The following is a 23,776-nucleotide window of genomic DNA, read 5'->3' on the forward strand; positions in this document are numbered from 1 at the left end:
ATAATATATTGTATCAATCAAATACTTACATAATAATATATGTATATTTCACCTTTGCTTTTTAAATGTGGTAATTAACTAGTAATCAGGTCAGCAGTGAATGTGTTGAATCATTCAAATTTCTGAAAACATACAAAACTGTACATAGACGACTACAATGATATGTGCCTTAACGCAATACAATATGTTTAATTATGTAGTGTTCATTGTGTATCTAGTAGTAGGTACTTTGATTTCTGAAAAATGTGTTAAGTATACCTATCTACAACCACTTAAAATGCAAACTATTTGGCATTTAATAGTAAGTTGGCTTGGACCATATTCCTTTTTTTGGAATGGTTATTAGGATTTCAAATCGATGTAGGTATAACTAACCCAAAAAGCAAAAAATTGTGCTTGCCCATTATATTTAGGTATCTTCATATTTTGTAGCTGAAGGCATATAAACCAGAGCGTTGGAGCGGAGCTTGGAGCAGGAGCACGGAGCACTTGAGCAATGGGATTTTACCCGAAGCAGGAGCGGAGCCGGAGCACCGAAAATTTGTAGTGCTCCATTGCTCCGGATATTTTTTTTATTATTAAATTTTTGTCCTGAAATCCAATGAAAATAGTATATTTTGACACTTTATCACTGGAATTATTTGATATATGGCATGCATCACATGCGCTCATGTGCTTAAAAACGCGCAAACATTTAATAATAAAAACTGATAACCTATAAAACATGTTGCGATTTACAAACTACTAAAAACAAAGGCCACATATTAAATCGAAAATGAAAAAAAATTATAGTTAAAAAAGGTCCATCACGCGTGGTTTAGTGGTGTGATTAGCGTTAGGTGACTTCAGTATGGTTCTGATATATTTAAATACAACGTAAAAGGATTGTACACTTTTCGTATATATTTAAATGTATCAGAACCATGCAAAAAACACCTAACGTGTATCACTCGACACCACTTTATTATATATTCTGTAAATGTATACATTTCCTACGCACATGATCTTTGTTTTTAGTGATTTAGAAGGTGGTTTCAATGTTTTTGTAGGTAGTCAGTTATTATTATTGAATGTTGTGATGTTTTTAGCATATTATGATCTCACATAATGTGATGATTATGTGTTGTTAACTTTAATTTCACCTTCACATGTCGTATAGTACACGAATGCAGGCTGAATAAAGATGAATAATATAATATTGGATGTAACAGAGAAAATATTGATAGAGGTGAACGGGTATGTTATAATGAAATTTAAAAAAAGAAAATACATATTATAAGTAATACTTTTTTAATAAAAAAAAACTTTATTTTAAATAATTATGTAAACATGACAATCAGAAAAATCAGTGCTCAGTGTTATAACATTATTAACATTCTTAATCATACTATATTGTATTAACTGGATATATTTATTATAATTTAAGTATTTATGATAACATTATAATATTTTAATTTAATTTTTCATATTTATTTTGCAAAAATATGATGATAATACAAATGATCATACCCAATAAAACTCGGTGTTTATATTGTGTCCAGGCATGATCCATAATAATTGATTTGATTATCATAAATTAAAATAGGTATGTACTTAACAAAACGTAAAATTAATAATATCTTGTTATTGTAAGGATGTGAATAATATTCTTTTTAATATATAAGAATTACTTGTGAATCAAATAAAGGAAAAATGATATTAATATAATCTGTGTTGAATTTTTTATGGCTATTTCTAATATTATACTTTGTAGGTAGACTATTTCAATGGATTTTTTTGTCTTAAATATTGTGTATGTACACTGAACCAACTATTGGAAGATTAATATATTTATTTAAATATGTTGATATTGTGATTATAATATCTTCCTGTTAAATGTTACATATTATCTTAAAACGATTGAATGAAATGCTGGTATAAATAAGTACAGAAATCATTACTAAATAATGATAACATTAACATTGAAATGATTCTTAAAAATAAAAACATCTCATAATGGCATAATATTCTTGAGGTTTTAACAAACTAAATAAATAATTACTACATTATTTTTAAATATATTAAAATACTACCAAAAACATCCAATACCTTTCGAGAAATAACTGAACCTTTTTTATATTATTGCAGTTTTTCTTGCCGACTAAATTTACTTTATCTGATAAGTATTAAATACTAATATTTACAGATTTTGTATTTGAGGTTTTTGAATGGATTGTTTTCAAGATCGTTCACAACTACCAAAGTGACTACATTATTATAACCTTCTTCCAATCTTGAAAACATTCTTTGATCTCAGTTATATGTATCTACGCACTATTCATATGATCAATTATTATCATTACTCGGTTTCACTGAAGCCTCATTTTTCCTCGATTCTCCGAAAAGAAAATCTAAGTCCTCACTCAAAAAATTTCCTCTGGGCACAACACCGTGATTCAGGGATAACACTTTCGATACTATGCTCAAGTCTTCTTGAGACCTTCCTCCATTTGTCAGTCCCGATTGATAAAGTAAACTTTTTAACTCGGTATCGCCTCGGAATCTGTTTTGCGGTTGTTGGGTTCTGAAATTTCTATTATTGACGGAGTCAACTTGGTAGTAGTTATTGTTATTATTGTAAAGATTATTTGTATTGAAACCAAAATTTCCTGTGGTAGGTTCCTGGCGGAAGACACGAGTAGAAGACGAGCTCTGTCTAGCAGCAATTTCATTGAACGCATTTTGGTTAGATTTATCAATTGGCAGTTGTTGCTGTCCTGATGGTGGTATTGGACCACCATTTTGCAGAGGGAACTGAGACGGTTGCCTGGAACGAAGGTGAACTAAGAAGTCGACAGCCTCTCGTTGGGGTAATTGTTGAGCCGTAATACCTGAATTCGGTTGGATGGAGATGCTAGGCTGAAATGAAACGCTGGTGGATGATAATTGGTTTTGTGGTCTTGGAAATTGTTGTTGGGTTTGCTGTAGCTGCTGACTTTGTTGTAGTTGTTGTTGTTGCTGTTGTTGTTTTTGCTGCTGGTATTGTTGTTTCTGTTGCAACTGTAATTGTTGTTGTTGCTTTTGTTGTTGTTGGAATTGTTCCTGTTGTTGTTGCTGATACTGCTGTTGTAGTTGTTGATATTGATCAATCCGTACAAGATTTTGCTGCTGAATCTGTTTCTGCTGTTCATAGTATTGTTGCTGTCTCTGTCTCTGCTGCTCTTCGTCTATAATCTGTTGCTGACGCTTTCTTTCATTTTGTGTCAGAAGTAGTTGTTGTTGATGTAAAAGTTGTTGTTGCTTCAACAATTCCTCTTGCTGTTTTTGTTGCTTTTGCAATTGTCGGAGTTGCTCTTCTAAGATGCGCTGCTTCTGCTCAAGCTGCTGTTGAAGAGCAAGTTGTTGTTCAATTTGTGACTGTTGCTGATTTTGTGTCTGTTGATTATTTGATAAAAGATGAATCGGCGACTGTTGAATCGATTGTTGAATTGAAGATTGCTGCAACGACTGGGACGAGAGACGACTGGCTGGAAGAAGTGGCGGTATCGGTGCACGGATCGCTTGCTTATAAATTGGAATCACACTACGCGGTAATCCTTGTGAGTCCTGATGGACAGTAAAAGCCGCAACAAGGGGAGCTTGGAAAACTTGAACTTCATGATCTTCTAACTGCTCAATATTTTCACCGTCTTCATTATACTTCGGCTTTGGCGTGGTTGAAGTTGTAGTTGTAAATTTTGGAGTGGTGGTAGCAATCTTTTGAGATTTAATTTTGGGCAGCTTTGGTGGCTGAAGCAATTTTGGAAGAACAATATTTTTAGCCGATGATTCAGACTGAATGCTTCGAGATTGGGTGAGCGCATTCAAATTCGAGGACTCTTTTGTTTCAATATCGTCGTCTATAATCGGATCTGGAGTTTGGAATCTAATATCATTTTCTTTACCATCATTTGTAATCTGAGCATCTATGTTATTATTCTTAGACGAATCATTCGATGATGCATCAAATGCTTTTTGTCCATCGACAACAAAAGAGTGGTATTGCACGGACGGTTCTTGATCCGCTACTGAATCTTGTGTACTTGAGTTGACATCTGTATCTTCCCCTGTCTCTAAAAGTTCACTTGGTTCAGTTGTGCTGTAATCAGTAGTGTCTTCTTCATCGGACAATTCAGGTGGCTCGTTTTCTAGATTAGTGATGGCTCTAAGAAGCGCACGCCTCAGGATAGGATCTAGTCGAATCGGTGCCTTTGGCTCGACTTCGTTGCTGCCATCAGACGAGGATGTACTGGCAGATGCGAAGCACCACACCAAGAAGAAAATCGTCAGGATCTGAAAAAGAAATAAATCTCATGATAATCGCTACATAAATGTAGGTAAACAAGCTAAATGATTTCTCTAGAATGTAGACATTTTACACCATTGTCAAAACACGGCACGGAACTCAATTTAAAAGAATTCTAAAGATATGAGTGACAACGTGGGTAAATGTTAGGTATAATGAAAAAGAGCACACTTTTCGGATTATTATCGAGTATTCCAGTTCGTATTTTTAGGTACCTAGGTAAGTAAATTAGAAATACAATTAACAATATCGTACCTATTAAATATATGATGATAATGGCAGCATTATTATCAGATAGTTGATACCAACCAATATCAAATTAATGTTATCAAATCAAATAAAATTGTAATACTACTGCCGGCAATGCACCATGAACATCGCGCATCTTTTATCTCAATGCTATACGACCATCTCTTTTTGGTACGACATCTTGCGGTGAACTGTGATACGGCGAAATTTATTACGTACAATAGAATATACATGTAGCCAAGCCATGGCGAAGGCTGCCCGATTGCGAAAACATCTGCGTCATTATAAATAATCCTTCGTGGATAATGTGGTTGAGGGTCATCCATGATCTCATCATATGACGTCCAGATAACAATAAATAATGTGGAGAGATACATCTGACTTGTCTCAAACAATATATGTACCTATTTAAAGTACGTTATTATGGTGGTTTATCGCACAGGTACAATTTTTAGAAGGGTGCCTCCAGCGCTCGAAATGGGAAATTTTACAAACCTTCAATAATTTTCCGAAAATATTCAGTTATCTAATTTTATAAAAATAAATGTGTTAGACTGCCTAGCCTCAAATGGTCAAATTATTTTTTTCACGTGACGGAGCGATAATTTTGGGGATGTCATGAACCGGAACGGCGCTCCAGTGCGTTCCGGTCCATTTAGAGCCCTGGGTGCCTCCAAAACTGTCAGCGCCATAGACATTCACGTACCTTAAACTACCACTGTGAGTAGGTTTCGTTGAAATGCTCCAATTTTGAGGATATGGTGTGTATATCAATTTAAGATACCCGGAAATCAATACTAAAATGGGTAAGTACCTAGGTGCCTACCTAACTAATTTACAGACAATTTGAAACTAAATAATTACAAGATAAAAAGAACTTTTTATATAAATACGTTTTTAAATTTTCTGTTGAATCATATAAACTTGACTTGACTAGCTTAAACGATCAAAAAAATTGAGCTTGATAGAAATACTGAATAATGAAAAAATTTCATTTCATATTAATTTCCATAGTAACGCACGTATAATATTATTTAATAATTTAGTTGCTAGGGCACCCTAGCAACCAATAATGGTATCGAAATAACTTTTCATACAAAACAGAATTAACTGAAAATGAATTCAATTCTACTTCAAGATGGCTAAAAGTATTAAAAAAATGCATTGGCATCGTGTTCTGATATATTCTAAAAGTTTCAAATGTCTAGCTAGTCGGGAAGTTAGTTAAAAATCGATTGCAAGATTTGTACCGGACAAATAAGAATACGACCTATGAAAAAATTGTAAAATCGTTTCCTTACTTTGACAAGGTTCTAATTGCATTTGACCATGTTTTGAGCTATGGGCGTTTGTAATTTGGAATAGTCATAATTTTCAATATAAAAAGACATGTAGATAGAACTCCGGCATCAGTACTGCTAATTCCCATATTTGACAATAGATTACTCTGAAATGAACGTACCTATATGATATAATATGGCTAATGGAACCTTTTCACATCAAAAAGTCATTTTAGGCCAAAATGTCAGTTAGAAGCTTTTCAAAGTAAGGGAACGATATGTAAAATAAAAAGACACGGCATTCTAAGTTTGCTTAAGGGACGTCACTGCTGATAAGCTATGATTACTTAGCGTTTACAATTTACATGATTTTATTAAAAACAATGAATAGGTGCAATAATTTATTGTGAATATATCTGTCTTAAGTTTCTATTTAAAAATAGGCCTCGACGTACTTGAGAGTAGGGATTGCAATACCGAATGAAAATATCAATATCGGTATTTCCTATTGAATACCGATATTAATACCGGTATTCGTGAAATATATTATGAAAAAAACAGAAGTATCAATAACAACAAGAAGTACCAATAAATATAGATACGTATAAAAATCTCTTTAAAATATTAATATTTTACAGCAAAAATATCTAAATAATAATATGTACTTACACATAATTGTAAATGTTTAAAAATATGTAACGGTAAAATACGGTAGAAATATTAATGTTTACAAATACCTAGTAGTTGAACTATTGGTACTTTCTTCTTCGAAAGATATTTCAATAAATTTATATTATGTTAACATGCTCGGCGTAGGTCAAAATGGAACTTGTATTGCATTTTCAAACCATGATCCTGGACATTCCTTAAACGTTGTAGATAATCTATTTATATAATTTTGAAGCCTTATTATCATTTATATTTATTTTAAACATTAATGAATACGTGTATTAAATAAGGCTCTAAGTACCAAAAAGTAGTATTGCCTGTAGTTACAAAATACCGAGTCATTGCAGTAAAATTTCATGAAGCAGAACTTTTGAAAGATGTAGTTTTACAGTGTGAAGCAATCACGGCAGCTTCTATAATTTTAGGTATTAAGAACTCGTTGATAAGATGTTTATCACACTTAAATGCTCAAAGACATAGTTTATAATAAGTATCTTTAGAATCATCTTCAAATGTGTTAATCTTGCCGATTTTTTGAATAATAAATTGCCTAATTCTTGTCAAATTTGGGATCACAGAGATTATCAATATAATTTTTATCGTAAATATTTTACTAAAATTATCTCCTCATAAATTATACTAATGGTTTTATAAATGCGATTAAAAATTAATAAAAGTAAAAAATCTTAACACCACTGCACATTCATGTACTGAAATATGACTATATTCTAAAACATTAGAGTGAGAGGTTTAAAAGAATACTATTTTATGTAACATAAATACTTTATGCAGTCATCAAATGTTTAAAATAAATATAAAGGATAATAAGGCTTCAAAATTATATAAATAGATTATCTACAATGTTTAAGGAATGTCCAGGATCATGGTTTGAAAATACAATAAAAACTCAATTTTGACTTACGCCGAGCATGTCCCTCCAGACGTGTATGTGTCCCAATGGTAATTCCATATAATGTTTTATTAGTTTATTGCACTTTTATACTAGTACGAATACGTAAGTACCTACGTAAGAAGTAAAACCAAAAAGGGCTGAGGCTTCTAATCAAGCTAAATGATTATACAATTGAACAACGTAACCCGTCAAAAAAAAACACAGTCCTTTTAAACCTTCCATGTTAATTGGTACATTTTGTTTCCACTTTCAATACTGAATATATCGGTATTGTATGATTTTTAAAAATCGGTATTTCGGTATCAAAAAATACTGGAAAATAATGGTAATCCCTACTTGAGAGGTTTTGCAACGTAGATCCGTTGTTGGATATACATATTATATGATTCCATTCTTTCCATGATTGTATCTATTTTGAGTTAGGGTTTTTCGTACGAAGAAAAAACGTTAGTGTAATCTATCTATCTAGATAAGTAGGTAGTTAAAAAGTGAAACTACCAACATTTAACAATTATTATTCTAAAAACGTACATAATTGTAAAAGATGATAAGTAATTACCATTATCTTGATTTTCGATTTTGAAGTTCAGTTTTAATCAAATATAATCGACATTTTTAAATTAATTAACTGATGAAAACGATAAGATAATAAAATCATTAGGATATTCATCAACTCACAACTATAAAGTGAAAGCTAATTTATTATTAAAACTAACTAGCTTCTCTGCTTCGAAATAACAAAAATCGACTAGTGCTAACCAACCTTGAAACAAGAGTGAGCTATTCTTATTATTAATTATTCTCCAGATGTTACTGACGTCTCAAAATGTAGAAAAGGAAGTTACAAACAGTATTTTACAAGTGTTGGTTGTCAACCTCGTAATTTAGGGAGCGAGAATGGAAATGAGGAATGGGATAACGGTAGTACATATCGTTATTGCAGTGATGGTTTTAGCTGGTAACCTAAGGTAAACGTTCATGCAAAAAATCACCACGCGATACACTGCCATTTTATAAAGTGCAATACTACAGGGCTCGAAATGGATCGGAGCGTACCGGAGCGCCGTCCCGGTTCATGAAATCGGCAAAATTATCGCTCCGTCTCGTAGAAAAATTAATTTGACCGTCTAAGCTAGATAGGTAATGTAAAAAATCTAACACGTATTTATATAAAATATAAAATTGGATACCTAACTAGGTATGTTAATATTTCGGAAAATTGTCGAGCGCTCCGTTTCGTAGAATTTTCTTTTTCGAGCGCTGGCAATACATATAGTGATTATTAATACTTAAGTTGTCAGAATTTTCTTATACTATGAATACTATGATTGATTTTTTTACACTCTATGATTGTGAAAATAACTTTTTAAAATAACGACGATATCATATTATGAAAAAAAATGTTTAAATCACATAACCCGTAAGATTTCAGATTTAGATTTTGAGAAATAAAATAAGTATTTAAAAGACACGCATGTCGCAGTTTGTTTACACCTGAATATATAAAATATATTATGCTCTGATATGCCAAATGCGAATAAGAAAGTTGTTGGCAAAACTACCAGGAACTTCTTCAATGAGGAGTAGTTCTTGCATGACAATGCACATTTAATGCATTGCGAATTGGCGGATATCTGTTATCTATTTATATATGCTTGTAAATCTGGCGTGTAATTGTAATTTAGTGTATGCAATTAAAACGATTAATTAGCATTAAATTTCCATTCAGAGCAACTGTGGAAGACGCCATTTTTTGCCGTGCAAAATTTATAAGTGGATCTGACACAATAGATTTAATAACCATTCTGTTAAAGGAATATTAACATAGTATATTAAGAATGATATATTTTTAATATTGCAGAATAATTATTGATACGTTTGGGTATAACAGTATTACCAGAGATGACTACAGCGAAATATCTATGTAGTCAAATTCTAATATGTATAAGCCGTAGGTACGCAATCTATCAAACGATAATGTTTCAAATCATCCTAATGCTATAAATATATTTGATTGGGGATTATAAGAATCTAAATTAGAGCTTTTAAATCTTTTTCCAGACTGAGCTTTTTGTGGTTTTAAATAATCATCGCTGAAACAATTTCCTGTTTGACGTAAGTGTTTTTTGTATGCAACAACATATCTCATTTTTATATGTTCAAGGCAGACTTTTCTCTGTTCACCTTCAACGGACACTTGCCCGCAGGGACAATGACAGCCCGATATTGGATCGGGTCGAAAGTCAGAGGGAGCGAGGAAAAGTTTCCTCCAGATGAACAGACCAAATCAAGAATGCCACAGATTTCACATTGACGAAATCTCTGTGTGCCACTGAATGCTAAGCGGGATGGAACAAAGCTACGGAGAAGGCAGTCAAATGGCCAAATCATCACGATCCTAAGTTATGAGGTCCCGACGAAGAAAAGAGCTTTCATCTCTATAGAATAAGAGTATTATCTTCAATATCGTTAATCCAAATGTAAATACACAGTAGGCATAGTACTGAGCTGAGTGAATAAACTTCAAATTTTCTTAAATGATCCATTATTATTAACTATTAGTAATAATTTCTCTGATGTTCATTGCAATTATTAATTGTTAGTCCATTACTAATACCCCGATTTTTCTGTGTTCATAATAATAAATCTAACTTTGTGTAAAGAAAATAATATTAAGCCCTGTGTTTTCTTATTTTTACTGCTAAATAACAATGTGATTCAAGTCCCCCTACCAAAGCTTCCTTCCACCCTAATCACAAAAATGAAGGACTCCTTGATTATTCTCATCCAGGACCCATCAATGAGAAATTATCACTATAATTACACAAGGGTTAATTGAGTGTACTTCAATGTAATGTACTATTCTTATAATTTTTCGTATTTTGTAGCGACTACATTATATAATTTGAATCCATTTGGTGTCTCTTAGCAACGTTATATTATGTTGTAATCCAACGGTATGTGACTGCTTTTAACAGTTCTGTGAAATCTGAATTGATATTATTTAGAAAATATAATTTTATGAGAAACACCCACGCACCCTTTTTAGATTTTATAACTAGTTTGAACTATTTGAAAGCACCCTTTTAAATTTTATGTCATTTGCTTCAAAGAAAATCGTCGCTAACTGGCTATCAATAACATATGTTATAAATAATGTAGGTATCTCTATTATATAAATACATAAGTATCTATTTAGAATTTGTATGGACCATAATACATAATTAATATGTATTATTCATTGATCAGTAAGTGATTACAATAAATTGATTGATCAATTCCACAGACTTATCTTATACAAAATTACAACATACAAGATAGCAATACCTACTAAAATTAATTGATCATTTTAATAGTATTGAAGAATACCGACTGTAATATTATCTAACCAATTTAATTAGTTATTATTTTTGATGTGCAATTAATAATAGGCCAAATTAAAACACAACCAATCAAAATACAATCATTCATCATTGAAAAATATAAAAAGAATTTTCAGGATAAAAAAACTGGTGTGGGATTATACTATTATATATTATTATCTGAGACATTAAAGAGATTTCGCAAGTGTGTAAATATATATTATTACTAGCTGACCCAGCAAACGTTGTTCTGCCATATAAATTATTTCTAGTCAGGGCTCGAAATGAACCGGAACGCACCGGAGCGCCGTTCGTATTCGTTAAATCGGTAAAATTTTCGCTCCGTCTCGTGGAATAGATAATTTGACCGTCTGAGCTGGATAGGCCATATAATAGAAAATCTAACACTTATTTTTATGAAAAAAACACATAATCTTTGATAACTTTACTATGTAAAAATCTTCAGAAAACTGTCGAGCGCTCCGGTTCGTAAATTTTTCCATTTCGAGCGCTGTTTCTAGTGAATATTTTGGTTGTTAAATAAAAAATAACGAATGTATCGTAAGTGTGTGGGGATGGGATCTGTGACAGAAAGAGGAATAGAGCGCTGTAGACGATGACCGCCGATAAAAACAAAAAAACATCAACCATTCATTTTCTCAATTCAAAATGAGTAATGATGTTCATAATGAATGAATTACCTGTGACAGGATCTCGTTGTTTAATGTTTATGCAATATCCGTCTTGTCCCTTCCAGAAAATTAGCGGATATTAGAGAGCGTCGTATGAACGGTGTTTGTCAGCGATGAACTCCAGATTATTGTTTCTTCTTCGAATCACGATTTCTCGCGTCGATGTGCGGTCGCCAACCATGATTCCAGCAATGTCGTCAACAACAGTCGCATTGAATCGACGTACGTGCTCTCCAGCTGGTGTTTTATCAGGATTGATGACAATAGCGTGATTGTCACTTTGCAATTCGTGCATGTGTGCTTTGAAGAACTTCAATAATTCATTGTGCTGTGAATGTAGAATAGAATTGTTGACCATTTGCCACAGTATTGTGAACTATTTCTGTTGCTCCGGACGAAGTCATTTGGAAGCATGAATTGAATGTGCGAATGGACTTCAGGAACATGTTTGAATCTGGAACCGTGCCGATGAGCAAGCCGTTCAATGGTTCTGGTGGTATCTCAATTTCTGGTAGTTGCACTTTTCCTGATGCGCAACACATCCCGGCTGACTCATGTTTGAATTTGAGCGCATGATAATGGGGACATTCTTTGTCCATAGCACCAATCAGCACTTTCGGATGAGCGGAATATTCAATATCTGGCTCGTACTCGAATGCGAGACGAAGGAACGAAGCGGATGTAAATGTTCGATGTACTTGTTGGCGTTGTCGGTCATTTGCTCTGCGTGTGTTAACTACAAACCGGCGCGCTTGGCTCCGTTCCAATTGTCGTTGTTAATTTCGTTGAGCTCGTGCCTCTTGTGATTGAGATGCACGCAATTGCGACATGCTTACACGCACGTTTTTGTTATCTTGTTGGATTTGTTCGTCTGTTCTTTCTGCTCTACTATTTCGCATGTTTGTTGCTTTATTCGTTCGACGGCCCAAATGACCCCCTTGCATCTTGCTGGCATTGTGCACTGTAATACACGCACATAAAAATAGATAAATTAAAATAAATCGTACAAAATTTTGCACGCACTGCGTTGTGATATGCCGAATGAAATGTCAAAATGACGCAACGCTTCTCTTGAATTCTTCTCGGACGTAGCGCCATCTGTCATTCAACAACATTAATAATTTCATTCTGTTTGAAATACGAACGACGGTTAAATTTGTTCATACAAAAATAATAAAATCGCGATTAAAAATGGGAGGGTGAGAGTAGGAGGATGAAAATTTGGGGTTATAGGTATTTTTTATGCCAAATAATAAAAAAAATACAAAAAAAAAATTGTCAAAAAAAATAAAAGAAAATTTTTCTGGATAGAGATACCCTAATCACCTATCAGTATGAAATATACTTGTTGACCTATTCTCATACCTAACAAATATACATAAAAAAAATCATAAAAATCGGTCGAGCCATTTAGGAGGAGTTCGACCACAAACATCGTGACACGAGATTTTTATATATATAGAGATTTTTTAGCAGTACCCATATTGAAACTAATATTATATTATAGCCAGTGGCGGCTCGTGATTCTTGAAAGTATGGATGCACTGTGTTCACACTACCGAATGAATATTTTTGAATATTTTTAAAACAATTAAGTTTATTGTAATAAACTGTAATTGCGACCTAGTTTACATGTGGGTTAATTGCATTTAGTAAGTTTCAGCGTCATACGGTGAAAGAAAATGTTTTTGGGCGCAACGCACATTGAAATTCGACGCGACACAAATATAGCCACAAATCAGAACCGACCGTAATGTTGCAAGTCTCTCCCGCGTACATAGCCCTACACCTATTCCTAACGCCTATCAATATAGATAAACGATTTTTTTTCGTGCAGTGATTTGTATTTTTCGGAAATATTACATTCATTATCAGTTAGAATTTTCAGTTTGAAGGATATTTCTTAACTTGAAATTTCATTTTCATTGTAATCTAATTGTCATTTTTGCTCTCTCATCATCTGACACTTACAGGCCCTAGGTGTGCAGGATTTCTAGTTTGAATATTCCTAATGTTGTTTCGGTAGAGGATCGCACATACAAACTCGTCCAACTGTCAACACGTAGAATTTGTTGATGTGCTTTTGTTGGAATTCACAAAACATGTGTAGCGTATCGTTTCGATTTTTAAATTAAACTCTACCTACTGTAAGTTATCTGTCGACTACTGTAACCGTGTGCAGTTGTTGAAACCGATCATTGCATTACTTTGCGAAACCACCCTGTCAATTATTTTACATTCTAGAAGACTTATTGTTAACATAACATATTAGTATTAATTTTTATTTTATGCAACTTTGTAGTATTTGCAGCGGCAATAAATTATCTGTGACAGTTTAAACTAGTCATACAATAATTATTAAATTATACCGAAATCCCGTATCCAAAAGATTCTCACAAATTAAAAATAAAATATTTCCCAAAGCTGAACAAAATTTCTACGATTAGCATCAGCACCATACGTACTATTTATTCATCTTTTTTGTCGGATTACACCATGTTTGGTTTACACCCGATACCCTTTAACGTCCTTAGTGACCCGCAATGACACGTGCAGATTTGTGAAATACGTTATTGTAGGTACTTCCCAAAATTTTAATTTAACCAAATGTTTTCACAGTCGCTTGCGGGTTTTAGAAGTTGTCAGGTGTGTTTTTAGATGTATCAGAGATTTGTAAAAAATATACACATAGATATATATTGGTAGATACTTCTGTTGTTACCCATATATTTTACGAATACTGGTATTAATACCTGTATTCAATAGGAAATACCGAAATACCTGTATTGGTAGTTTCATTTAGTATTGCAATTCCTAGTAAGTACTACACGGCCCCTACATTCTGAAGCGGGCCCCCAGGCTAGGATTTTTGGCGGGGTCCTCTACCTATCGCTAAGGATACAGGCAGTGTGACGCTCTACAGTAGCGTTTTCCAAATGGTGTACGAGGTAAAATTAATTTGTAGATTATTTAGTGTTTTTTTTTGTATATTTTAATACATCCATTTAAAGTATGGAGTTGTCGAATATTCATACACAATTATATCGTACAACTACATAATCTTAAACAATAATATTATTGAAGGAAAATAGCGCCGTAGGCGACTTTTTTTACGAGTGAAGCAAATTTGTGATGTGTGTTTATCTCACTTGTTTGGTCGACTCACCTTGCTTGCCGGGCCCTTCCTGAGCCCAGCCCCCAAGGTTAGGGGCCTGTTAGTCCCCCTTTGTGTGGGGCATGAAGTACTACCGACACAAAAATTATACCAATAATATTATATGGCATCACTGTGACATCTTTAATAATAATTGCATATGGAAGAGTACGTTGTTATTTTTACTAGGTATCTACCTACATTGATAGTTGGAGTTTATAGTTTTTAAATCCGCCACTGACTGTTTGGATATTGAATTTTTGATTAGGAGTCCACCTACTCATGTGGTGAAATGGACTAAACGCCCCTGATTATAGTCACTCGATGTTATGACTTCAATGATTAAGTATATTGTATGAAGTATTTGCTAGTATGGTCCACAATAAAATAAAAATTCACCTACGGCTCTTCTTATTGCATTTAAGCGTTGAAATTTCAAAACTAACCTAAATAACTGTATGTATTATAATATTACATTATTTGATACATTCAATATAACAATACAAACCTTAACATGCCATTATAATAATATGAGGAAACTCTAATTAGACCAGTTAATTTGTACTATAAAGCCAAAAACATTTCAATAGTATGGACTCTACTTAACTATGATTATACGAAAATACTACGATTTTTCTCTCTCTACTCTAATTACAAACATATGCATAGAGGATTTATATTTTTATTCGTGCTTGAATTCAATATAAAGTAGGTAAACAATCGCAACAATGCTAATTTGGAGGGCAATAACTGTGTTCAAGCAAATCTCTTCTGATATTGATATATTCCACTTGCATGAGGATCAATTTAGATGAATCCTGTTTTATATATATTTTTTTTATAATAGGGTATACATAACTCATTCCGTGTGCTACAATGTATATTTTTACTCTTCGTATAACCATGTCTTCTCTTTAAATATTATTAACCATGGCCCCACATCCTGAAGCGGACCCTAAGGCGATCTTTGGCTGACCCTCTACCCATAGCTATGCTTAAAGGCAGTGGGGCGCTCTACACAATCGTTTTCTTAATGGTGTTTCAGGTAAAATTAAGGGTATTCGGTATATTTTTAGCCCGCGATGGCCGAGCGGTAATAATGTATTCGCTTTGTAAGCCTAGGATCACGGATTCAAATCCTAGGTCTGGCAAAATTCACATACTTATTATTTTTCAATGTGTGTTTGAATCTAGAGCAGTGGTTCCCAAAGTTAACTGAGCTCCGACCCATCTAACAAAAATTTTCAATCTTGGGACCCACCTCTTAGCTGTCTTAGAGAAAAGAGGGCATACATATTGGCAATGTTCAGATTCCCTAGTGGTGAGTCGTGGAACTACTTAATGCTGTCTTATTTGTTCTAATTGAAATAAAAAAAATATTTTTCATAAGTGTTACCAATATTAATGAAAGACTGTTGAAATAAGAAACACAGTTTTATGGATTAAGGCAACAATTTAATATCGTACTTTGTGTTTAGTTATAATGACCTACACTCCGGTAAAACTAAGTGATCTTGCAAAATCCTAAGGTAGCAACCGTTCAGACATTTAAATCATATTGGCAGCAAAGGCATAGTAATATGCCGCTCAAACGGACCCCTCCTCGTGGGGAATCGCTACCGGACATTCCAGGCCCTGCAAAAACTGCTTCAGGAATCGGAACACGCGTACGCGAGCGGTCAAAAAAGGAACGCTCGCCGAAGAGCCCCAAATCACAACAAGATAAGGCCTCTACTGCTGAAGATGGAGAAAGAGAGCCAAAGCAAAAGAAAACCAAACAAAGAAGCCACCAGCCTGCACCCCCGATTACGTCGGATGTCGAAAGCGACTGCAACGTCGTTATAGATTCAGCAGTATCGGACACCACAACCGAGCCTGAAAATAATGGCATCTATGATGACATACAAACGTGCTTACATGAAGTGCACTCCTCCCTTAGGGCTGACTCTAAAGATAAGCTACATAATGCCCTACTAAGCCTTTCCGAGGCTGTTGGAAGGCAGAATTTGTGCATGGCCAAGCTGGAGATAAAAGTCGTAGCGCAGGAATGCGAGATTAAGGGCCTGCAGATTCAACTTCGTGATAAGCAATTAAGCATTGAAAATCAAAACCTGGCCATTGCTGATTTAAGAGAGCAGACGAAAACTCTCAAAACTGCCACATTACAAATCAACAAGGAGCCTACCATCACTGCCTCCCCTATTGATACCACCTGGGCTACTGCGTTAGGAAGGCGGCAGCGTCCGGCAGCTGCGCCATTCACGGCACCTGCTGTCACCGGGTCAGCATTTCCTTCGCTGTTGCCGCTAGCACCAAGGCCTGGAGTCCTCTTTTTCCCTACGGGAGAAGGAGAAAAACGATCGGAAACGACAAGAGAGCTCATCAAGAAGTCCCTTAACCCCAGGGATATTGGGGTACAAATAACGGAAATTAGAAACGTCAGAAACGGAGGTGTTATCGTACACCCCCGCTCTGAGGACGAGGCCAAGCGTCTCGTCAGCGCTCTGGAGACCTCAGAGACTGCTCTGAGTGTTAAACTTTCAGGAAAAAAGCAGCCTCGCATTATTATTTTTAATATGCCGGCTTCCACTACAGAACCCCAGCTTCGGGAGGCAATTTACAACTCTACAAGAGAGCAAACGGGTCTATCTGAGGAGGCCTACCAGGCCGTACGCCTCAGCCACAAGGCGGGTCCCAGGACTGGCAGATGCCATTATATCACGTATGTACCTGCCGCGGTGTGGTCTGCTCTCATTGCAGATGACAGACTGTACATGGGATGGGACTCTTTCCCACTCCAGAACTATCTAGGGGTAACCAAGTGCAATAAATGCCACTTATATGGGCACATGGCCAAATCATGCTCGGCAAAAGACGTCACCTGTTCTTACTGTGCCGAACCAGGCCACGACCGTGCGGACTGCCCCGTGAAGGAAGCTTCACCAAAATGCGTTGCCTGCCGCCGTCACAAGCGGCCATATGACCACCCGACCCATAGTGCAACATGTCCGGCTCGCCTGTATGCGGAGCAGAGGGAGCGATCAATGACGGACTACTCAATAGAAATCCCTCACCCATCCTCAGCATGACTCGCTTATAATAAGCATCATTCAACAACTTCCGCACCTCGGTCATGCGAGATTTATTATCAAAATGTAAGAGGCCTAAAAACTAAAGTAAATACATTTAAAGAGGGTATATTGTGTGCCCGACCATCGATAATTGCTCTAAGCGAAACATGGCTCGACGACACCATATCGGCCAATGAGCTGTTCGGAAGTGAATATTCTGTGCATAGAACAGACCGTCGAAATGGTAGACGAGGTGGGGGCGTTTTGCTGGCAATTAGAAATGGGGTAGCATTATCCACACAAACTTTATATCCAACCAGATCAAATTTAACTGAATATGATTTTGATTTTAATTTGTGTAAAGTTAATTTTAACTTTTGTTCACTGTACTTGGCCGCTGTATACTTCCCTCCCGGCAGCTCAGCGACTACATACAGTGATTTTTTTCACATAATAGAAAATTTGGTACTGCCCAACAAAAAACTAATTATTTTGGGAGATTTTAATTTGTATTCCGCTGGTATAATTGAATCTGATTATACCAGCTTTAATAATTTATTTAATTTAAAACAATTTTCTTCTGTGAAAAATAGTCTCGGTCGGACGCTTGATTTGGTGCTATCTAAGGTTGGTTGCACGGTGGTCAGCGCGTGTGATGAGCCTCTCGTTCCTGAAGATGTCTATCATCCCTCTACTTGCACAATTTTATCTTTTAAGCATGTATCGCACAGAAATGATTCGTCGATTCCTCCACTGAATAGGCATAATCCGCAATGGAATTTTTCAAATGGAAATTTTTTAGCGCTGTATAATTCTTTGAGTACTACAGATTGGACCTCTTTATATGAACAAATTGATGTAAACACGGCATTAGCTATTTTTTATAATAAATTTTATAATAGTCTGGACTCCTGTTTCCCTCGCCGGCTCGTTCATCTACCGAAGTACTCATATCCTAAGTGGTTTACGCCAGAAATTATTTATAATCTAAGGTCAAAGGCATATTATCATGCACTGTGGAAAAAACATAGACGGACTGCAGAGTATAGTAAATTTTCCTGTCTTAGAAACTCATTGAAGTGTGACATCTCTTCGGCTCACAAATCATATCTAACGTCGATTGGTCGAAATATTGTCTCAGATCCTAATTGTTTTTGGAAATATATTCATTCGCTTAGTTCCAGTAGTACTACAAAAGACAATGCCATGATGACGTTGAATAATGATCCTATAGAGAACCATGTTATATCTGATGCATTTGAATCACTTTATAGCTCAATAGAACCGCTACTTGACCCCGATTCTGCTGGTCCTTCGTCTGCAACGCAAGATATTCAAATCTCAGCTTTTGACGAAAAAGATATGGAATATGGGTTTTCAAATTTGTCTCCCAAAAGTTCATTTGGTCCAGATGGCTTGCCACCTTATGTGGTTAAGGGCTGTTACGAACATATATCCTTTCCGCTTAAACATATATTTAATTTAATCATAGCATCCAGCACTTTTCCTGATGCATGGAAAATAACCCGCCTAAGGCCGCTTCATAAAAAGGGATCTAGATCAGAGATCTCTAACTATAGGCCAATAGCAGTTCTTTCGGCTCCATGTAAATTATTTGAATCGATATTACATATAAACATCAACCGTCAAATAGACTCTCGCCTCTCCGATTCGCAGCATGGTTTTCGACTTAGGCGGTCCACAGTAACAAATCTTATAGTGTATAATAATTTTATTTCAAATTCTATGGATAAGTCAATTCAAGTTGATTCTGTGTACACAGATATTTCCAAGGCATTTGATCATGTTGATCACGATATTTTATTACAAAAGCTTTGTACATTTGGCGCGTCATATAGTATAATATGTTTTTTTGCTTCTTATTTGAAAAATCGCCGTCAATTTGTTGATTACCATGGGAATGAATCGCGGATTTTTAGAACAAACTCTGGTGTTCCTCAAGGTTCAAATCTTGGCCCAATTTTGTTTTTAATATTTTTTGATGATATTGTCAAAGTTATAACCAATTCTTCTTGTTTGCTATTCGCAGATGATCTTAAACTTTTTCGAATTATTGAAACCCCATTATGCTGTGCGATGTTGCAGTCTGACCTAGATGCTATCTCGCAATGGTCTATCTTAAATAAACTTGAATTCGCTACCTCCAAATGTAATATTATTTCATTCAATCGTTCAAGGCACACCTTATTGTTCCCATACACATTGTCTGGTATAATATTGAGTAGGGTAACGGAGATAAAAGATTTGGGAGTATTGTATGATACAAAGTTCACTTTCAATCAGCATATTCTTAACATCAGTACTAGATCTAGCAAAATGCTTGGTTTTGTTATGAGGGTTTCAAAATCATTCGAGAACGTCCGAGTGCTACGTACATTATACGTATCATTTGTGTTGAGTATTCTTGAATATGCCAGCATTATTTGGAGTCCTAATAGGTTCATGCACACAATTAAGCTGGATCGAGTCCACAATAGATTTCTTAGATTTCTCTACTTAAGAACATACGGGTTCTTTCCTTATGATAATGACAATAAAATGAATTTCCCGACTCGTTTTCTTCTGGGTATGCTATCAATGCAATCCCTGTCTACCCGAAGAGTGATTGTTCTTTTAAAGCATTTCTTTTTACTTCTTCGTGGGTTCATTTACAATCCGCATATACTGGCAAATATTAATTTTCATGTTCCCACCAATATCACTCGCAGCTCCACGGTCTTCAAGATACCTCGTCGCAGGACAGATGTTATGTTTCATGATGCTGTGTATCGTGCAATTAGCTTATTTGATGGCACCATAAAGGTTGATTTGTTTTTTATTAATTATATAATGTTTGTAGACGTTTTAAATAGGATAAATTTATAATTGTATATATTATCATATTTCTTTAATATTTACACATGCTGTCTTTTCCACTTTCTTGTCATATTAGTTGTTATTTGTAATTAAGATATTTTTATATATTTGTATGTATTATGTATTATGGCGCATTGGCCAAAAGCTGTAATGCCGTAATACTCTTTTTTATAAATAAATAAATAAATAAATAAATAAATAAATAAATAAATAAACTTAAATAAAAAAAAATATTACTTACTACACCTGCAAGGTTGTTATACAAAGTTATTTCAATGGGAAGGATGTATTTGTTTCTTATTTTTCTTCATTACAGTTTTAGCATCAACTTCAACTTTAGTTACTTTTAATCGCAGTGAGTTTGATATATCCAATTTATTTCCGTATTTAGTTGTAATGTTAACCATAGCCGAAAATCCGACCTCACATAGATTTGAGGTAGTAAAGAGGAGGAGGACTTTCATAGCTTCATCGAACAGGCATGGATAATTATCAGCAACTGAGAGCCAGAATTTCGTTAACTGTTTACGATTGAAACTATTTTTCAGTGACGTATCTTCTGATAAATCAACGAGTTCTTCACTTTTGCTTTTGTTGACATACTAGTTGGTAAGTCGTCTTGAAATGGGTTACAGATCCAACGCAACGAATCAAACTTTTTCATCTCTTCCCCAAAATTGTCGTCAAAGTTATTTATTAACAGTGATAAATGACTGTTTCTATATCTATTCTGTTTAATAGAAATTTCAGACAGTACTATATTGTATTTCAATTTTTAGGAATTATAAATAGCTGAATGAAATATCAAATTTATCACTTCCTATTTTTTTTAAATCATGTATACAGTGGCTAGGGCCCACTTAATATTCGCTCGCGACCCACTGGTGGGTCGCGACCCATAGTTTGGGAAACCATGATCTAGAGCATGGACTTCGTAGGTTGAGCAAATGGTTAACACCCATTTCTCGCAAAAATATGATGTTAAGAAACCTCTTCGTGAGGCGGCCAGGATTGGATTATGGAGCCAATTAATAATAATCATAATTGTGTATTAAATAAATTCACTTGAACTATGGAGTTGTCATACGCTAAAGTGCCCACCATCACCCGTCATAAATATGCACAGCCATGGATATGCACGGTCGCTTTCTATGACGCTTTAAACGTGTCTGAAAGAAGTGATTTTAAGTGTTCATTCCGTCCCGAGACGGAGCTGCATGAGACTGATGCTGCAACCATGCACCATAGTGCTTAAAGAAGAAAGTTAAGAAAGAAAATTTTTGTTTTTTGGACTGGCTCTGCTGTCCGCTGACATTAAGCGCTTTGTGTACCCGCATACTGAGTGTCACGAATTGAAATGGATGAGTCTACAGAAGAGTCGGGACTATCCCGCTCCCATAGTAATCAACATACAATAATCAAAAATTATATCACAGAATTAGATATTTTAAAATATTAATATGTAGCGCCGCAGGTGACTTTTCTCCCATTAGAGCAAATTTGTCATAAATGTTTATCTCTCTTATCAGAACGACCCGTCACTCCGCCCCCCCCCCCAAGATCCCGGGCCCCCAAGTTAGATCCCTGTCAGCCCCTCCTTGTGGGGGCCATGTTATTAACACTTATTTTCTTTGTTTTTACGTCATTTTGTGAACGCCATTTGTAATTACCATAATATGTAATATAAATATGAATTAGAATTTTAAAAATAACGGGTTTAAACACATGGTATAGGTATCTCCGGTCAATTTTACATGAACTTATTTTTTATCATTAAGTTTAAAATACTTTTTCTAAAACCTTTGTAATTTTAAAGTAAAATTGAATATTGGATATTTAGTAAAGTTGTTGGAATGGGGCCTACAAGATACTACGTGCTTTACAGAATATGAAGTCAACGCGTTGATAATTTCGCTGATTTTAATGATTCGCTATAGATTCGCCGTAATAGATAATAATATAGCCACTGGAAGAAACTTTGAAAACATATATTTTGATTGCTTATTATCGTGCATTCTTTAATATAAATAAATACACACCTAATTAAAGCAAACGAATAATAATTTATGGTCAGTGAGATCAAAAACAATAATTTTAATTTCTCTAGTATGCTAGCCTAGAGGTTGAATATCAACATTCATTGTCGATATTTACTAATAATTCACATATGCACGTATTGATTTCCATCTGTAAAAAAGTGAAAGTTTCCATAAATAATTGTAATGTTTAACGTATCTCGAGTTGGTAATTGTTTTTAAAGACGACACCCGAAGCATCTGACTAGTAATTAATTATCATGTTATGAATGTTATGATCAATATTGTGATGAGAATATTATTTTAATTATACGTTTCATAGACAACTAAGCTTCTTCAGTCGCAGACCAGTTTTCTGTTTAGTTTATTGCGCGGCATGGGTACTAGTTAAATCATTTGGATATATCACAAATTATATAAAATTTATACCAGGGATGGATTCATGGATTGAAGATAATATATTTAATAATTAGTCTGAGTTATTTGATATTGTTACCATCTAAAAATATCGCTTTTGAGATCAGTAATACCATTTTCAGACATGTTACTGTCAGTAACTTACTGCTAACCCAAACAGTCTAATCCATATGTGAATATCTTTATATTAATATCGTAAATGAAGAATATTTTATAAAACATTTTACAGTGTACCTAATGGTCTATATTTTATAAAACACTTCTGTATAATATATCGTTAAGTTTATAACGATTCAGTGTAATTAGATGAATTTTTCAAAATTCCGTAGAAGACAGGAAGAAATTAACCAACAAAATGTATGGTTGTAAATACGAAAAATATGAAATACGTTAATATTATAATACTGAAAAACTCGCCATCGAGAATACAAAAATATAACTTATATAATAATTCTGTTAAATGTCAATTCATGGTGAAAATGCGTTGTATTATTAATTTTATTTTAATAAAAACGAAAATTTAAATACAAAAATATAAAATATATAAAACTGTTCACAATACTAACGTAAAAGCCAACATGCATTCCTTGTCTATTTTTTATCCGTAACTTTTATAAAGTAGTTTACGTAGTGTAATATGCTATAGCGAAATGCGATTATACTGATAAAAATAAATATACAATATGATCTTTTATACTATAGTATAATTTACCAGTCTAAACAATGTAGGTA

At 34.5% G+C, this 23,776-nt stretch overlaps 1 protein-coding gene across 1 annotated transcript in view; it reads right to left on the bottom strand.

The window, feature by feature from the left end:
* Positions 1-1,403: 1,403 nt before the first annotated feature.
* Positions 1,404-23,776, bottom strand: part of LOC147079069 (uncharacterized) — a 144,555-nt gene continuing 122,182 nt past the window's right edge. Inside the window, exon 2 of the mRNA XM_085948801.1 lies at positions 1,404-4,311. Within this exon, the coding sequence (XP_085804927.1) occupies positions 2,326-4,311 (1,986 nt within the window). The 3' untranslated portion in view covers positions 1,404-2,325. The remainder of the gene's footprint in view (positions 4,312-23,776) is intronic.

This window comes from Rhyacophila brunnea, unplaced genomic scaffold (genome assembly GCF_057557595.1).
Source record: "Rhyacophila brunnea isolate RB1 unplaced genomic scaffold, BYU_Rbru_1.0 scaffold_10, whole genome shotgun sequence".
Taxonomy (NCBI): domain Eukaryota; kingdom Metazoa; phylum Arthropoda; class Insecta; order Trichoptera; family Rhyacophilidae; genus Rhyacophila; species Rhyacophila brunnea.